Raw genomic sequence first — 17,500 nt, 5'->3', positions numbered from 1 at the left:
GGAATGAGCCTGTGAACACTGAACCCCACATCCTATTTCACATACTATCATAAGAACTGTCCTAGTACGTCTATACTCTTTTGATACACAATGAAATACACTTTATTAGTACGCAGCGTGAATGTTTTCTGTGTGATTGTGATGACGTGAACATGTCACTGCAGGGTCTTCAAATGTTTAAATGAATCTGTAAATCATTACATTTGTGTCGGAATTCCTCCACAACAGATGGTCACAATGGCCTATTCAGCTCCCTACATAGACAGCACTCTGGGCATCATACGCATCTGTATGTTTTTGGGGGAAGGAGTTTGCGACGCGTCAATGCGCATCCGCTCGCGTTGTGAACTGCTGTGTAGTTAATGAAATGTCCAAAGTTAAGTAAGTAACTTAGACATCTGACTGGTTTAAGAAAAACGGACCCGATCAGACAGAGATGGAACGATCAGACTTTATGTTTTAATGTCACTCACCCTGCGCGTCTCCGCCGCTCGTCAGGACCGCGATGGCTTTACCCGCGCCGCTCATCCGCAGCTTCTCAAAGTCCACGTGCATGATGACAGAACACCGACACCGACCCGTTAAACACGCAAAATGACTTTCACTGTTGAGCCTTATTTCACATGCACTGCGCTCAGCTCACGAGAGGCGTCTGCCGCGCGCGCACACCGAGTCACTGACACGCGCGCACGTCCTGATCCGCCTACTGTTTGTTTCAAGAGCATATTAATCTCGAGTTAACATTTGTGGTTGTTTGTACTCAGTAAGTCGTTTTAATCTGTATAAGTCACCTTTGAAAGAATAACTGAGTTCATGAGATCATATAACGACTGAATTTAAATCAGGATTTCAATCTGAAATCAATTCGTGTACACAAACCCATTAACGGAACAGATCATTTCCCTTTTTATTTGTTGTTTTACTTGTGGTTTTATTTGTAGTAAAAACATGGTTGATCTTTTGAAAATGACGTGCCATTCCAATAAGAGTTACTCCGGTATCACTTTTGTGTTTATTTATTCACACGTTGAGGAATGATGAGATTTAAATGAATGTTCATGTGTCGCCCTCTGCTGCTCATGCGGTGAACCGAGCGGAGTGTCTTGCGCTGTTGTCATGGACACGGAGTCCCGCGCATGCGCACTGTCAGACGTCCAGCAGCGACGTCATGTTCGGAGAAGCTTCTAAGATCAACGGAGACGAATTTAAACTCGAAAACCTTCATTTCAGCGACATGAAACTGACACGTAAACTCGTTCTGGCTCGAGCGAAAGCGTCAGACCTCGAGAGCGTGAAGAAATTAAACTGCTGGTGTGTTTTCTGCTGTTTGTTAGCGTTTAGCCTCATAAACATCAGTCGTTTCAAGATATATGATAAATATGTTCAGTATGGCTTCACTTAAAGATATATGATGAATATTTGTGTATAATTTGGTCCTGTCTTGTGTTTTTCAGGGGCTGCAATCTGACAGATGTGAGTTTGAATCTTTTTCTTCTGATACCGTAAAACACTACAGTGATGACGTCACAAAGTATCATCAGATAACGATATGTTCCTCTTCCACGATATTAACTTGATACACCATGTAACGATGATAAAATGTGTGTGATTGACATTCTTGTAAAACCTAGTGTGCTCCCTGCCTAGGCAGCATTCTCACGTGGTACTTCTAGCGTCATGTGTTGATATTTCTCTGTGATCATGTTTTTCCACAGATATCTATATTTTTGGAAATGCCGAACATTGAGGTTCTCACACTGAGGTTTGTTTGTGTTTTTTGTTATGAATGAGTGTTGGTAATGCTGAACATCATCACATCTCTCTCTCTCTCTGTGTTGTGTTAGTGCAAATAAAATCTCATCTCTGGAGCACATATCATCATGTCAGCATCTCACTGAGCTGTATTTGAGACGGAACAGCATTGAAAGTCTGTCTGAACTGAAGCACCTGAAGAACTTGACCCGTTTAAAAGTTCTGTGGTTAGCAGAGAATCCGTGCTGCGGTTCTGACCCGACCCAATACCGTCTGACCGTCCTCAGAAATCTGCCCGGACTGCACAAACTCGACAATCAGGGTGAGTTCGCATGAAACTCAACGCATTATAAACCCCAGAAACTGCACGATCAGTGTTGAATCTCTGCTCTTCCAGCCATCACAGAGGAGGAACTCATTCTAGCATTTAAGGAAGGGGAGGAGCTTGTCACACCTCCAGGCTCCGCCCCTCTCAATTCCACCAATGGTCTTACAGAAGCAGACTCCGAGACTGACCCTCTCAATTACAGCATGGAGGAAACCAAGTAAGTTTTGATATTTCGAGGGCGTCTCGTCTAACAGGCGTGTCGATGCTGATGTGTCGAGTTGTTGTGTTCAGTAAAATTCGCGCTCAGCTGGGAATGAAGCTGTTGCCCAGAGACAAGTTCCCATCGCTGTCGTCCCCGCGGGAGTCTGGAGAAACATGGAAGAGAAAGGTACAAAACAAACACTGAAGGCCACATCACCTTCACACACTGCAGATATATTTACAGTTACTCCGTTTCAAAATGGCTCAAAACAAATGAAATGCTCCGGGAGCGTTTTAAACCTCATGTGAATGTCTTTGAACGCTTGTGTTTGTGGGCAGAGTCACACATTGGAGGCGGTTCTTCTCCTGCTGAAGGATCTGGACATCGATGAACTGAAGGTCGTTCAATCTGTCGCTGAGAGCAAACTGAGATCACGCAGTCGGCAGAGAGAGCGTCAGAAATCTCCCATCTGTACGTAAACATCTGACCATCAGCCACACGCCAGCAAACAGAGAAAGTGTGATCAAAATGTTTCTTCCATACTAGAAATAATAACGAAATTCTCATAATAACTTTGGACATTACTTTTAAAACAAGCACTTAGACCGCTGAGTGTTAACAACCCATTAAACACCTTCACATCCTGAACAGAACATCACATGTAAAGTTTGCTTTAGTGTTTGTTACCATGTTGCCTTCTGTTCAAACGAGAAGACCTTTCTCTTCATGTTCTTTAACTACAAATAACGTTTCCTTTCAATATTATTTATGAGGATGTATTTTTATATGTAAATAAACTCAGGAATATGCATAAACAAGAATGTTTATTGTTTTCTCTTCATGTTCTTTTACAGTTTTATGTACATGATTAATCTTATCCACAACAGTCAGTCTGTATCGCTCCTCTCCAGAAAGTCCGTCAGTGTCCCGTTATCAACAGGGATGAGCAGATATTCCACCCCGTCCGCTCCCTGACACACACAAACACATCACTGCTCAATCATACACATCATGTTTGTTTAAACACATCAGACAACAGAAGCGCTCTGACCTTTTTGGTCCGGATCAGTTTATGATCTCTGAATTCTGTGAGCTGCGTGCGGAGCGTGATGTCACTGTTCACCAGGAAAGATTCACGACAGCGCTGGTAAAAATCCTGGAAAGACAAACCTGAAGAAACAGAAATCACTGAAATGAAGGAAACGCACAACAGCTTTGACTTAAATCCTTTAAATGACAGAATGGGTTTAGACGCCGTCAATAATGAAAACACAATGACATACACACTGAATATAGACGGTCAGTGAGTGGTCAGTATCTCACCTGTGTATGCAGGATTGTCTTTGTTCTCCAACTGAAACTCTGCAAGTAATCTGAAGATCCCCCTGTATGAGACACGTGAGATTTAGATGACTAGGGGTGGGTGTCATTAAGATTTTAACTGTATTTCTACTCTTACTGATACTGCTAATAGGTCTGGTACTTAAACCGTCGTCTTGTTGCTTCTTTTGTATATTTAATTGTAAGAAATAAGACCAAATGTAAAGAATTTATGAATACCATTAGCATTACCGATACTCCGGTAACTTTAACAGCGGGTTTCAGTACCCAGATGACACCTTCCAAACATCTACTACTAACAAAAACGTTAAAGTCCCCGTGAACCGGAACTTGCTATCGTTTTTACTTCCGTATTTTGACGCATATCCGAGTGAAATGGAACTTCTAATGAGACAAATAGTGGGCGGGGTTTTTGTCTTTCTCTGTGATTTGATTGGATGTATGAAAACAGCCGTTGTATTTTGAAATGTTTTTCACACTGACAGATGAAGGGGAGGAGTTAAAGGATGCTCCGCACAAGCCGTCTAACATACTTCAGTTCAGATGTATAGTCATAACAGGAAGGAAGTGCATTTTCAGTTTTCAATGAAGATTATGAGTGCACACGTTTTAAAAAGAGAACGACCCACATTGATAAACTATTTACTATAAACTCTAACATTTCATGAAAAAATAGGCATTGTTATTTTTTATTTCACTAGGACTGTAAGATTAAGTGTCCATAAGCATGGGGTCGTTTGGTGTGAGGCTGCGCAGGACTCGTGTGTATGTGTGTGTGTGTGTTACCTGGCATTTGGTGTGAGGCTGCGCAGGACGTGTGTCAGTGAGCTCAGTGCGAGCGCTCCCGTCTGCTGGACGAGCAGTGAGTTCTCATACGAGGTCTCTTCAGTGTAGGGCATGTATGTGGTGGTCTCGTACCACAGCCAGTTAAACAAACTCATCTTTGCTTGATCCCAGACTGCCAAACACACACATGAAACGTCACACACACGTGATGTATGAAATCTACTCAGAATCCAGCAGTTGTCATCCTCCCTATCAAACAGCTGTACAAGTCAGCTCAACCAAACACACACTTACTGAGCGGAGCATTGATGTGGTCGATGGAAGCCACCAAGTGCATGTTGGGAATGGACGCCAGCTGTCCCAGTGCCTGCTGGTTTCTGTCACCTCTCAGCATGGCCCCGTCAATGTTATTAATAATCAGAAAGATGTGATTGTCTGGGTCTGAAAGAGAGAACAAAACATACGTGTAGTTACACAACATTGAGAACTGAATCCTTTACAGAATCTGAGAATGAGTCTTTAGCGCTGAAGGTTTGTGTCACAGATAAGAAGACGAGCGATACCTTCTTTAAGAGTGTTCACAATGAAGTCGATCTGGTCGCTCGGGTTACGGAACGTCCCATCATGCTCCAGAATATCTCCAGTGATGCTGTTTAATATCTACATGACATCAAACCACAACATCAGATCAGATCATTCATTGTGACATCACAGCTGACAGGTATGAAACACACACAAACACACACCGATTTGAGGGTCATGCTGGGAAAAAAGCCGTTGACCACCAGATGATCAAAGTCTGACAGCATAGACCTGCGAAACTTCTCCAGTAGAAGCTTCTTTGACCCCAGACCGAAGATCAGGATATTAAAACCCATGCTGAAACATTCACATATTAACATTGTGCGTCTTCGTTCTGACAAGCACACAACAACACACACACACACAAACTCAACTGTAGCTGCAGCATCCACTTGTTGAAGTTCTTCTCATGTTTCTCGTTCAGCTGTTTTATTTCTTCAGCGTAACACTGAGGCTTTTCAGCCAAGAGACTGAGCAGAGTCTCCTAAAAACACACAAACATCTCTCACGTTACACAACAACACAAATCAACAACTGTATCAGAGGATCAGGACGCTCGCTCACCCGATCCAGCTGAGGTGTCTGGAGTTTCTGAAGAGTCCGATCGGACGTCAGAACTTTAGAGCTGCTGTGAGCCTCGAAATATTCATCCACCAAATCAGACTGGAACGAAAGGTCACGGTGAGGTCAGTGTCAGGTCAGCGTGTCAAGGTCAAGGTCAGTGCTGAAAAGTTCACCTCAGGTAGTTTCTTGTTCTTCTTGCTGGGTGTTTTATAGAGGGCGCTGGCTGTGGTTTTGCTGGGGGTTTTGGGCTGGACGTCTTGCTTGGACTCCAGTTCTTCAGCTTCATCTTCCTCAGAGTTTGACGGTGAGAAATCACTTTCACTCTCTGACCTCAGTGCTGGTGCTGGATGACGTTCACCAACACAAACAGACATTAAACTTCAGATGCCCGTTCAGAATATCAGGTCCCGCTCAACATTGTGTTTCAGCCATGAGGTAAGAGGGCAGTTAATGCGGTGATTATAGAGCGTGTACAGTATTCTGAACTCTACCTGACATGCGTTTGCGCAGTCTGTGTGGGGTCGTTGAGATGAACTGCACTTTCTTTCCCTGAACACAGAGTAAAGAGCATGTGAAACACGCATGACATCATTCAAAAGTCCCAGTGTATTAATACATCGACTCACCTTCTGAGGAGTCTTGTTCTGATTGGCCGATTCTGGAAAGAAAACAGAAGAGTCAACCTACAAACTAAAGGTCTTTGCACATGCAGTCCGAAATTCAGTTTGTTATTTGGCGCTGGTTTGTCTCTGGATTGTCAAAACGCCTCTCAAAATGCTTGCTATGGATGAAAAAACGTAAAAAATGTAAACCAGTGCGAATCTTTTATGACGGATGAAAAAATCTGATCTCAAAATGTGATTGACACAATGTGAGGTCGTGTATATTTTAATATGAGGAAATTTCGGACTCAATGTGCAAAGGCTTTACAAGCGGGTTAAACAGCGTGACAAGAACAAAACAAACTTTTTGTGGCGCGGGTCGGGCTCACAGAGTCCTCGTTTGTGTCTGATGAGCAGAACGTCACGCTTTTCCCAGGCGTCCGGGCCCATTCAGACGCTGAACACAGACAGACGAACATTACACAACTGTCATTACATGAAACCAATTGTGTATTAACCCTGAGAGTGAGCGCGCTCACCTATCCGAGACATCTTTTTGGCTCGTTTGATGGTCTGAAAGGTGAAGACAGAAGATCCGCCAGCTAACGCTCCACTTTCACTCTCATCTGTTGAAAACACAACACAATAACAACAACAACAGATACACACAACCCAACAGATCCCAACTCCATTTGACACCTCGCTACTCTTCATGAATTTCTTTATACAATTTTAGGTGAAACTTCTGAGATCAAGTTAACCTTGTGTGCCGAGAGCTTCCACATAGGTCTGCTCATTCAAGACATCTTCATCCTTCTCCTCGTCATCCTCCTCAGCAGATGTCTTTGATTTCTGAGGAGTCTTCAGGGTGACCAGGGTTTGAACACCGTCATGAGCTGCTTTAACATCTACATTAACACATGTGACAGACATGTTCACTATCAATAACACACAACACTACATGTGTCATAATAACATGGACTTAAACATGACGCACTGCGATCTTTAGAATATCTTTCGATATATCGCATGTGTGTGTTCATATAAATAAAAAGCAGAAAGATTTTGAAGTAAGATCATAATCACGGTTACCTTGTTGTTTCTCCACGATATGATCCAAAACATCTTCATCAGCCACGAACCGAACCTCTAAACTCTGTTTTTGCGTCATGTCGCAGATTATAAATCAACTCAGATTTTAAACTTTAATGTTCGCATCACAGATGTGTTAAATAACATTGATCTTCATCACAAAGATTCATTTTGAAAACTTCATGCGCTTCTCCATCCCGCGCCGCAGGAAACACTTTAAGCGACATGATGCGTGTCAAGAGGGTCACGTGACACTCTCCGACGAATCAGAACGAGACTGGAGTTTAAAACTCCATTTCCCACAAGCCCTCGCGTTAAACCACAGTCAATTCAACTGTACCGAATACTTTTATTCGATCATTGTTTATTTTATGAGAACAATAATAAAGATAAACATATTTAATCGATGTTATATAAAATGTTGTAGTGAATGTGCTGTAGTGAGTACTTAAACATATGTTGCTGACTGGACAACACCTAAAACCCAAATGATATCACAATATTTTTCTTATAGTCTGAAACCATTCATTGAACGATTTTTAAATATTTTTATAAAAATGTGAAAGTGTTTTATGTGATGAATAAAATGAAAAAAGTGTTAAAGATGCAAGAGATTCAAACAGGTTTTATTTCTCATGACCTGTTTAACTTCAACCCCTTTCAATAAAGAATAATATTCTGTGGGACTGATAGAGAAATGTCATTAGATAATGTTCTGAGCAGTTTCAATCCAACTGAGTCGTTTTTAAGTGTCACTGGACAGAAAGATTAAATTTACCCTTTAAACATCAAAAAATATGAAATAAAAAAAGAGTTCCCCTGTCTGCATCACACACCACTAAACCACTATCATCTTTAATGCAACAATGAATGATCAATTTATACACTGTAAGTGCCTCACCATTAAAAATGTAAAATATTTTGTACCAAATTTGTAAAAAATATATATACATCATGTTTTCTGTATCTGTTCACAACCCTATGTGGAAACTCTGGAAATAAAAAAAACAATATTGTCAACTTACACAAACAAATAATAAAATATAATCACAATGACATTCTCTGCTTAAACACATTTTTGGCCAAATGCTTTCATAATGTTGTGGGTTTTGAATGAAACTCTGCTGGGTGTCTGTCAAGAGGTGTAAAGTCTCAAATCTGCAGTTGTGATTTCATGTGTTTGTTATTTCACAGCAGATGGTCTGAAACATACACGATAAGAGAGATAAATCTGTAATACTAAACGCAGCTGTTTGTCTGTTATAAAGACCCCGAGGTCTGAATACAGAACACACAGGAAATTACATCATAAGATCAGTCTGATAACTCCATCAAGACCTTTTTAATCAGAGGTCCTGAAAATGACAGAGAAATAAAGACATTTACATATTTATAAGTTTATCTCTGTTTTTGTCACTACTTTATTTCACTCACTGGGGTTTGGAAGTATTCCGTTTTAAAAAGCTGTAATAAAACAAGATTTAGCAGTACAGACTCCAACTGAACTTGTTTCTCTTCAGGTTCATAGATTTCACATTATTCTAAGTGTAGACAATTATTTACAATATATTGTCTTGATTTTATGACGCGTCTTATCTTACACAGTTAAAATGCTATTTTATACATAAACATTTATGGGTATATATATAAGAAAGGGGTCCCTAACCAAATGTTTACTATAAAGTTAGAAATCCCTTAACCTTGTCATGTTTCTGTGTATTTATCATTCACACCGTTGATATATTTAAAATTATAAAAGCAATCATCACAGATAATGTGAAAACAACAATGTAGTAACATAGTAGATTCAGATTGCAACTATAAATTTGATCTACTTTTGTTCTTCATTTTCTATGCGAATGACAGCGAAACAGAAATGATTAAAGTGAAAATTCATATTTTATTGGTTCCATACATTAATTTAATCAAGGGCAGAAAATAAGAGGAAAAGAACAAGGCTCTATCAAACAGGGGCATCTACAAGATTAAAGGAGGAAAGTCACCATTTTGTTTCAATTACAAGTGCAGAGCTTTAATTCATTCAAACTCATCCAGCAGAAGAAAAGAAATCACACAATAAAAGAAAGCGAGCTAGACTTCAGCTGTATTGAGTGATGGAGAAACGGAACACATCCAGTTCTCCACAGCTGCGGTCTCTTCACAAACTAAACCATAACTTCATGTGTGTGAGATGGAAAGAAATAGAGAGAGAGAGAGAGAGAGAACGCAGAAACAAAACATGTCAAACATTTAATGTATCTTGTGGTAGAAAACGATTTGTAATGCAAACAAATGACCAGAGACTGTGCCCTTGATTTCAATCAATCAGTTTTACACAAATTAAAATAATAATAATAATAACAACAGGGGGGAAAGATGAGGTTCATGTGTTTTATCTTTCCCGTGTTCCTGTTTTTACACATCATTAGCTCAGAATGGCTTCATGTGACTCGAAGGAGGAATACATCTCAATACAGTTTTACAGAACTCTGCTACTACCTTAAATATACAAGCACAAATACACAGAAATGAATCAAAAGCTCACACTAAATGACTCTGTTTAAAAAATAACAAACCAATAGAATCTGAGGGTTGAATCTATAAGGACCTCAGCGGTCCCGTTTCTCCTTGGTTTGCAGCTTTCAATGTCGGTAAAAAAAACCTCAAGAAATAATTGAAATAAAAACATTCTAGGGAAATAGAGGCTGGTATAAAACACGGATAAAATTCTTCAAAATGCGTTTAGAGTTGAAACGCTCTCCATGTGTACTTTAAAAGCAAAACCGATTCAGGCTATTAAACAACATGTAACCCGCTCACAGTTTCAAGCATCCGTCAGAGGAAGACCCGAACCCACGCCAGACTCTTCCAACTGAAAATAAGTGAATCACTGAAATCTGTCCAGAACCTGCGAACGTATTTCAATTGGAAATCTAAAGGAAGAGTAAGAAAATAAAACCCATTCTGGGGACCATAGTCCCAGCAATTCTCACTACTGTAATGTATTTTGTAAAAAACAAGTTTGATTTTCATGTAAGTAACCAGGGTTAAAAGTTCACAAAAAAACAAAACAGTGTTACAGTAATGAGAAGCATAATTAGGAATAAGAAGAGGAGAGTAAAAGAGAAATAAAACGTCTTTTTTCTTCATTCAGCAATGAAATGATCTGGACGTGTTCTTGACAGGTTTTGTGTGATTCACCCGTTGGCATGTTTGACGTGTTGGCGCTTCCCACCAGGGTTTCTTCATCCCGTCTTAACTTAATCATATCAACTATATCTACATGCTCCTCAGAGGACGTTCCACCCCATGAAACACCAACATGAAAACAGAGAGCGCTTGATTAAAAACTGTCTGCTGTCCTGTGTGTGTTCTGTTCTGGTTTGGCTCTCATCTCTGGTCCTATGTGTTTATTTCCTGCTTACATAGGAAGACCAGCGCTGGATTCCGTTCTGCAGGTAGATGAACGACGCTTCTTTCTTCCCATCTGATGCCCGACGCTCCCATTGGCTGTCCCCTGCCCCGCCCCCGGCCCTGAGTCTCACTGAGATGCCTGTGAGGTGGGGTTGTCGTTCTTGCCTTCCTGACTGGACGGAGGCTTGTTGTTCCAGGGACTGTTGGCACCCAGCGCAGGCGAGTTGTTAAAGCTGTCCTCATCGTCTATGCCGTTGGCTGCGTCAAACTGTGTGTTCTCCAGCCGCGTTATCAGTCGCTCATCTTCATCACCGAACTCCCCACCCATCAAAGTGGGTTCACCCACCACCATCACATCCTGGACAGACAAGAAGAGCAAATGCAACCATGAGACATACATACAGCAGTCCTACAAAAACCATCAATAAGTCTAAAGTAAGCTGCACCACTTTAGAGTAAACCAGTGGTTTAATACCCACAGACACACCACTGTAACGCAGGACTGACTATAACGCAGTGATGTGATTGGTTACTCACACAGGGATCTGAGTGTAACGCAGCTAATTGATTGGTTACTCACAGGGACCTGACTGTAACGGAGCGATTTGATTTGTTACTCACAGGGACCTGACTGGACAGTGGGAAGCTGTTTGCAGGACTCTTCTTCTTGCTGTTGCTGTTGTTGTTGGTGCCTCCACCTGCGCTCATGGTGCTTCCGCCCGACATCTTGCGCTTCCGCCGTTTGCTTGGTGCCTGTCTAGCCGGTTCAGCTGCGGAGAGTCCAGACACAAATGAGATGAGCGACGCTACAGATGAGGAACACAAGAGGAACACAAGAGCTGCAATGTCTCACCGGGAGGTGCGACCATCCTCTGCCACTTCTGGAAGAGACACGTCTTCAGACAATCTCTGGGACTCAGACTGTACGTCTTGTGTCTGGACATCAGCTCCTGCATGGGCTCCAGGATAACACACAACTGACAGAACACACACAGAGACGCAGAGAGTGAGGAATGAACACAAACTCTACAGAACCATCCGATGGACCAGAACTCACTCTGAGGTAGTTGAGGGTGGAGTTTGAGAGGCCGCATCTGGTGATGTTTTTAGACAGCTGGTCCAACATCTGCGGGTCCTGTGCCTGAGAGACACAACATAACACACAATGATATACAACCAAAACAAGACAAGACCTTTCAAATACAGTGTAGCCGAATCTCTGATGTCACGAACAGATGTGCGCTACATCAGTTTCTCCAGCCGTGTCACACTTGTTATTTATCAATAATCACATGTTCAGGTTATGCGTGTTAGAATCATTGACTGTTTACATGCGCATCAATAATGCGATTATTTCCAATAATCAAAGTAAGGACCTAATCGCAGTAGCATGTTTACATGACATGAGTGCACCTCTTTGCATGAATGTTATAAGTCTGATTATTTGCTATAACACACGCCACAAGTGATGATCTCAGATACAGTAGATGTGTCGTTTTAATATATTTGTACCAAATGCAAAACACTTATGTGGATGTATTTTCTGGTTATTCAGCACTTTGTTGAATATAGAAATATGAAGGAAAATGTCTATCATAATGCAAAAATGTAAATGTTCTGTGTGAAGGTAAAGAGCTGAGCTACTGACAGCGAGGAGTGTTGATGGTTGAACTTCAGACTGTCATGTTTATCATAAATGTGCCCTTAAGGTACATAAATGCGATTGAAGTGTTTACATGCCTTCATATTGCCATTAAAACCGGTGTACACCACATATGTTTCTGCGATTATGAGCTTAATCACATTATCTAAATCTAATGATTGCATTTACATGAGGTAAAGTGTACTCGCAGCAAGAATTTCCAAAATGCTATTATAATCTGAGGATGCATGTGAACATAGTGATTGTTGTGTTGGATTCATCAGGCACATGTGACTGAAGAGAGGAACTGACATGCATGGCCAGGATGCTGCGGGGGATGAGCTCTCTGTGCTGTCTGATGCTGAAGTGCCACGTCTTTATCCTCATCATATCATCAAACATGAACTCCAGATACAGACGGCCCTCCACACACACCTGAAGAGAGACCAGACGACAACATTACACACACACTTCTGCTGAAGAACACCACTGACACACTGACTTCATACAAACACACACCTGTGTGAACATGGGTTTGCCGTTCTGTGTGACCATCGTACACTGATCACAGTCCAGAGACACAAAGTTGTTGTGAAAAGACTCTTTAGGGTGCTTGAGGATGTAGTAGAGCTCCGTGGCTCCGCCCTCAAACACACTCCTGAAGTAACGTGGAATTAACGTCCGGCCAATCGCTGAACAACAAAACATTCATCAGTAACTTAACAGCCTGAAAATATATTTATAAATCACAGAACAACAACCATCATTAGCACTGAATGTCATCATTTTGTGTTTACATATTGTCATATTGTGTTTACCAACATGATCAGCTGATCTGAACACAGGTGGTCAGTGATTCAAATCACCTATGATCGGATGATCTGAGTGACTGAGAATCTACACAAACATCAGATGATGATGATGAATGTCACGTGTGATGCTCACTGTATCGTTTTGGACCGTCCTCCAGACAGAACGTGATGGTCAACATAGCGTCATCTTCAAAGAATTCAGTAGTGAAGGCGTCCCACCACAGATTATCACACTCCTGACAGAGAGAGAGAGAGAGAGAGAGAGAGAGAGAGATCAGTAGTCTGACATCAGACGGTTGATTCTGTGCCAGCGGTACACAGTTCAGACTTCTAAGAAGTGCTTTAAATTATTCACAATGTAAAGTGCTGTTAGTCAAGACTGAGAACACAGAAGCACAGGTCTCACCTCAGTCCAGTTCTGAAGTCTCTTATTGAGTTCAAATATCCTGTAGTCTGTCTGGTTTCCATACGGCGTGTGTCTCCTGAGACAGACAGACATGTGTTAGTACATGAATATTTACACTATCATAAAATCAACAGGGTTTTTGACAAACGTCACACGCAGAAACATGAAAACAAGTCTCATCGCTCGTCTCATGTCTTTTGAATGCACTTCGTTACACAAAGAGCTTTTTTACACAAAATGCCGTTAAATGATCAAAATCAATGTCACATAAACACATTGATTGATAAAGTTTTTTTTATTTTTCTTCTCACAGACATTTGAATGTTAAAATATCACAAAACACCTAAAAATGGAAACGACTAGCTAGGTTAGCAGATTACATAAAAAAATCCATAGATATCAGTTATAGTAAATACTGTTAATCCACTTTTTCCAACAAGCGGTTGAAACGAGAACCGTTTACTGGTTTAGTCACTTGACATACGATATACAGGCAATTCCAGCATTACGGATGTGACACTGTGTTATTGAGGCGACATCCTATAATATTTGTTTCGAATATATTGAACCATCTTGTTTATATTTCTAAATCTCTAAACATCAGAAAAATGTCAGTCTATGAAAAAATATATATTTTAAAAAGGGAAACAAATATGCATTATGGACGTGACAAAAAAAGAACTTTTTGTAGGATTTATGTGAATTAAAATGCACAATCCTGAAGCAATAATACACAACATCTGGAGAAGGGATGCCTCTTTATAGAACATAAAATAGTTAACTTGGATTACTTTTCATGTTCCATTTATGAGGACTGTTATGGATGTGATCCTGAATATGGCACTTTCCTGACTTTGAAAAATCATGCACTAAAAATAAAACAAATGCTTTAAAAACTTGAAAGAACTCACATGGGTTATTGAACCACCAAATGTTGATATCTGTGCTGTTAGCATAGCAAAAACCGCTGATAAAACCTTTTTGTTTTCATGGCAAGGTTGACATTTTCATGGACTTCCCAATATACCCTATCTAGTGCTAATGCTCTAATATAACAACAATGGAGGAAACAATTTAGACATCTCACCCAATTCCAGGCTCCAGGTATGTGGGGGGGTACATGGGCGTCGGGCTGCAAAGACAGAAAAACATCATGTCAACCATCATACAAACACACACTTGAGTTCTGATGACATCATCAAACTGACTGTAACAGACACAGAGCCGTGTGTGTTTTAACACGCAAGAAGAGAGTCATTTTCTTCAGTTTATCAGCATGTCGCAGTGCATCTGACACCCCAAACACTGGAAGCCCCACCCCCCACTTCCTGGGTACTGTCCAATCAGAGTGTGCTGTGAGAAGCTATTGATTGACAGCTACTGCTATCTGACACAAACATTCCTTCTGACCAGCTGAAGTCTTTTAACCGTCTCTGTACATAAATGTGTAAAAATACACATTTACAACATTAAAAGAGGAGTGAGGTTCTGCTGAGTTTAACTGGATTCACCCTAACATTAACACTCATGCATCTAGAAGAAGCTTTTATCAAAGACACGTTTCACATGCGTGTTATTCATGGACTGAACTCATGACCCATGCACCACTAACACAATGATCTTCCCACTGAAACTTACTAGAAACTTGTTAAAAAATTCAGAATTAAGGTACCGTCATATTAATACACAAAGGAAAGGAGACAATCTGAATGTGTTGTGATAGTGAAATAAAATGCAGAAATAATGAAAGCACAAACAAATCAGTAAGACAAAATAACTGTTGATCACTGACCCCACGTCTCTGTCCAGCATGGTGCCGGGGTGGAAGGGGGGGAAAGCACTGCCGTTGGGGGGCTCCTTTGGGGAGTACAGCTTGAAGGACTTGGAGGAACAGCCTGAAAGAACAAAAAGAGAGAGAGAGAGAGAGAGAGAGAGAGTCACTTGTGATCTGAAAACACACATTCAGACATGTGTCAGCACAAAATGTGCATCTATACCCACAGGATCAGTAAAACCACATCAAATCAGACCGCATTAGAAGAACTTCACCTTGTTATAGCTAAAACACAAAGTGCAGAATTAACGCCTATAAAATGAAGGCAACATCAACATTCACATTTATATAACCAACAACATAACACTACTGACATCACTTTTCACCCTCACAAGGCTCAAAACCTGTATATGAATCTCTTTTTCTGTTAAATAACAGTTCATTAAGATAACTGTAGTGTCGGGTTGTTATGGTGAATATATAGAGAATATCACACTCACGCAGTAAAACAGAGGAACGACCCCCTCCATCCCGCCAATTAAACGCATCTATAGCATGATGCATTCAGCCACAATAAGGTCACGACCCCTGTTGTCGCGGGAACAGCTCCAGCTCATAATGACCATACGACGTGTCTCGCAGATAAATCTGCAAGCTGTCAACGTCACGGGCGCATCATAAAACTGGGGGAGGTTATAGCACCCCAGAGGAAACACAAAACATGCTTTAAACCAGCAACAATACCACAGAGAAACATGACCGGCATCCAGCTACACCAATCCCAGAATTCTTTAGTCAAATCTCTTGATGAACCGTGTTTACATGTCTCTCCTATGACAAACTCTCTTTTTCATGTCAACAAAGAAAGGGTTAGTATTAAAGGAGTAGTTCACTTCAAAAATTGCCCCTGACTTACTTTCAGTATTGGAATAAACATTACTATGGAAAGTGAATGGGGAAAAATGTTTGAAGAGAACTACTCCTTTGAAAACGCAGATCAATACCTTGATATACATGTATTTGTCAAGCGACCGTATAATTAAGTTGGATGATGTAGTCAGCAGGTCAGGGTCTTGAATGTCCTGCCCGGTTTATGGACTAGTGTGATGACTGCTGATTGTGCATTACACAAATACACTTCAACTGTGTAACTTGTATAAATGTGCATCGAATTTTGTAAAAAATTAAAATAAATGTAGCGTAAAGATATATTGTGACACGATATTGGTTTATTGGTCAAAGATATAGCTAAAACAGATCTAATAGTATTTATTTTCCCTACTATGGCAGTAAAAGGGGGATGAGACGTGTTTGGTAACTGACATTCTTCCAAATATCTCCCTTTGTGTTCAGCAGAAGAAGAAAATGTATACAGATTTGGATGGAACAATCGCTTTGATTTTGTGTTTTCACAGCGTTCCCTGAGCAGAGTGTATTGATGCGACGCTATAAAAAATTCTCAACAAGTGTCGGAGAGAGAAACATGAGCGATATAAAAATCATACAGAGCATCGGCCTTCATTAAACTTTCATAACACAGACTTTCAACCATTAAATATTCACCAGGGACGACACTGCACACAGGTTAGACCCGTTCATTGACAAAGTAAAACACAAAAATCCTCTTTGACTTTAATAATGACACAAGTAACAGCGTCACAACAAACACATTCACAAACAACACTGATTCATAAACCGACTGAAGGGGTTTGTGCTGATTGACGCCAAACAAAACAGCTTTAAAGTTCCCTCTATATTACCCAGAGAGTGCCTAAACACAGATAAAGATGAGCGTAACATCTAAGAGCGTCCCATTAGAAGACTGCTGGCTAATGACTTTAGAAATCAAATCAAACCGACCCAAACTTCCTCCTGGAAATCGCTTTGAAAACATCAGCGGCACCCTCTCGACGTACACGCATTACTTCAGGCTCCAGTGTGATGATAATCTAATTCTCTTTACAATGTGCCACATGATGGATTGAGTGCATATAGGAGGACAAGACATTGTTACAGCTGTGACACACCAACATACACATTACACACATGAGGACAAGACTGTGCATTTAATGCCTGAAATAAGCGGCTAATGGTGCATCGCATGTAGAAAGCTGTACATGATGATCTGCTAATGACAGTTTTCACCACAACACCACAGAGACGCTCTCAATGATGCTGATGGGCTTCCGGCAAATGGAAATTA

At 40.8% G+C, this 17,500-nt stretch overlaps 4 protein-coding genes across 4 annotated transcripts in view; 1 reads left to right on the top strand and 3 right to left on the bottom strand.

Moving 5' to 3' along the window:
* The window catches only part of pfklb (phosphofructokinase, liver b), a 9,147-nt gene extending 8,461 nt beyond the window's left edge, over window positions 1–686 (bottom strand). The window contains exon 1 of the mRNA XM_056734370.1: window positions 474–686. Coding sequence (XP_056590348.1) covers window positions 474–555 — 82 coding nt within the window. The 5' untranslated portion in view covers window positions 556–686. The remainder of the gene's footprint in view (window positions 1–473) is intronic.
* A 203-nt stretch (window positions 687–889) lies between these two features.
* On the top strand, window positions 890–3,103 carry cfap410 (cilia and flagella associated protein 410). Its single transcript, XM_056734373.1, has 7 exons — window positions 890–1,311; window positions 1,455–1,473; window positions 1,716–1,762; window positions 1,845–2,074; window positions 2,150–2,297; window positions 2,372–2,468; window positions 2,621–3,103. Exons 1-7 carry the CDS (start codon window positions 1,049–1,051, stop codon window positions 2,759–2,761), a joined length of 945 nt encoding a protein of 314 aa, XP_056590351.1. The 5' UTR covers window positions 890–1,048; the 3' UTR covers window positions 2,762–3,103.
* Window positions 3,088–7,477, bottom strand: orc2 (origin recognition complex, subunit 2). The gene is made up of 16 exons (XM_056734372.1): window positions 7,250–7,477; window positions 6,919–7,065; window positions 6,697–6,783; window positions 6,522–6,614; window positions 6,182–6,213; window positions 6,047–6,104; window positions 5,729–5,898; window positions 5,556–5,654; window positions 5,366–5,475; window positions 5,156–5,288; window positions 4,973–5,069; window positions 4,704–4,850; window positions 4,410–4,581; window positions 3,606–3,667; window positions 3,334–3,452; window positions 3,088–3,253 (listed from the first exon to the last, which is right to left on the bottom strand). Exons 1-16 carry the CDS (start codon window positions 7,326–7,328, stop codon window positions 3,170–3,172), a joined length of 1,689 nt encoding a protein of 562 aa, XP_056590350.1. The 5' UTR covers window positions 7,329–7,477; the 3' UTR covers window positions 3,088–3,169.
* Window positions 7,478–9,129: 1,652 nt separating this feature from the next.
* On the bottom strand, window positions 9,130–16,167 carry ldb1b (LIM-domain binding 1b). Its single transcript, XM_056734620.1, has 11 exons — window positions 15,798–16,167; window positions 15,316–15,418; window positions 14,611–14,655; window positions 13,524–13,599; window positions 13,251–13,353; window positions 12,825–12,997; window positions 12,618–12,740; window positions 11,721–11,804; window positions 11,517–11,640; window positions 11,285–11,433; window positions 9,130–11,021 (listed from the first exon to the last, which is right to left on the bottom strand). The coding sequence occupies exons 1-11, from the start codon at window positions 15,859–15,861 to the stop codon at window positions 10,791–10,793; spliced, it is 1,275 nt and encodes a 424-aa protein (XP_056590598.1). The 5' UTR covers window positions 15,862–16,167; the 3' UTR covers window positions 9,130–10,790.
* Window positions 16,168–17,500: the final 1,333 nt, after the last annotated feature.

Source organism: Triplophysa dalaica, chromosome 21 (genome assembly GCF_015846415.1).
Source record: "Triplophysa dalaica isolate WHDGS20190420 chromosome 21, ASM1584641v1, whole genome shotgun sequence".
Classification (NCBI taxonomy): domain Eukaryota; kingdom Metazoa; phylum Chordata; class Actinopteri; order Cypriniformes; family Nemacheilidae; genus Triplophysa; species Triplophysa dalaica.
The sequence above is the reverse complement of the archived record's forward strand: the minus strand, read 5'-3'. Positions and strand labels throughout refer to the sequence as shown.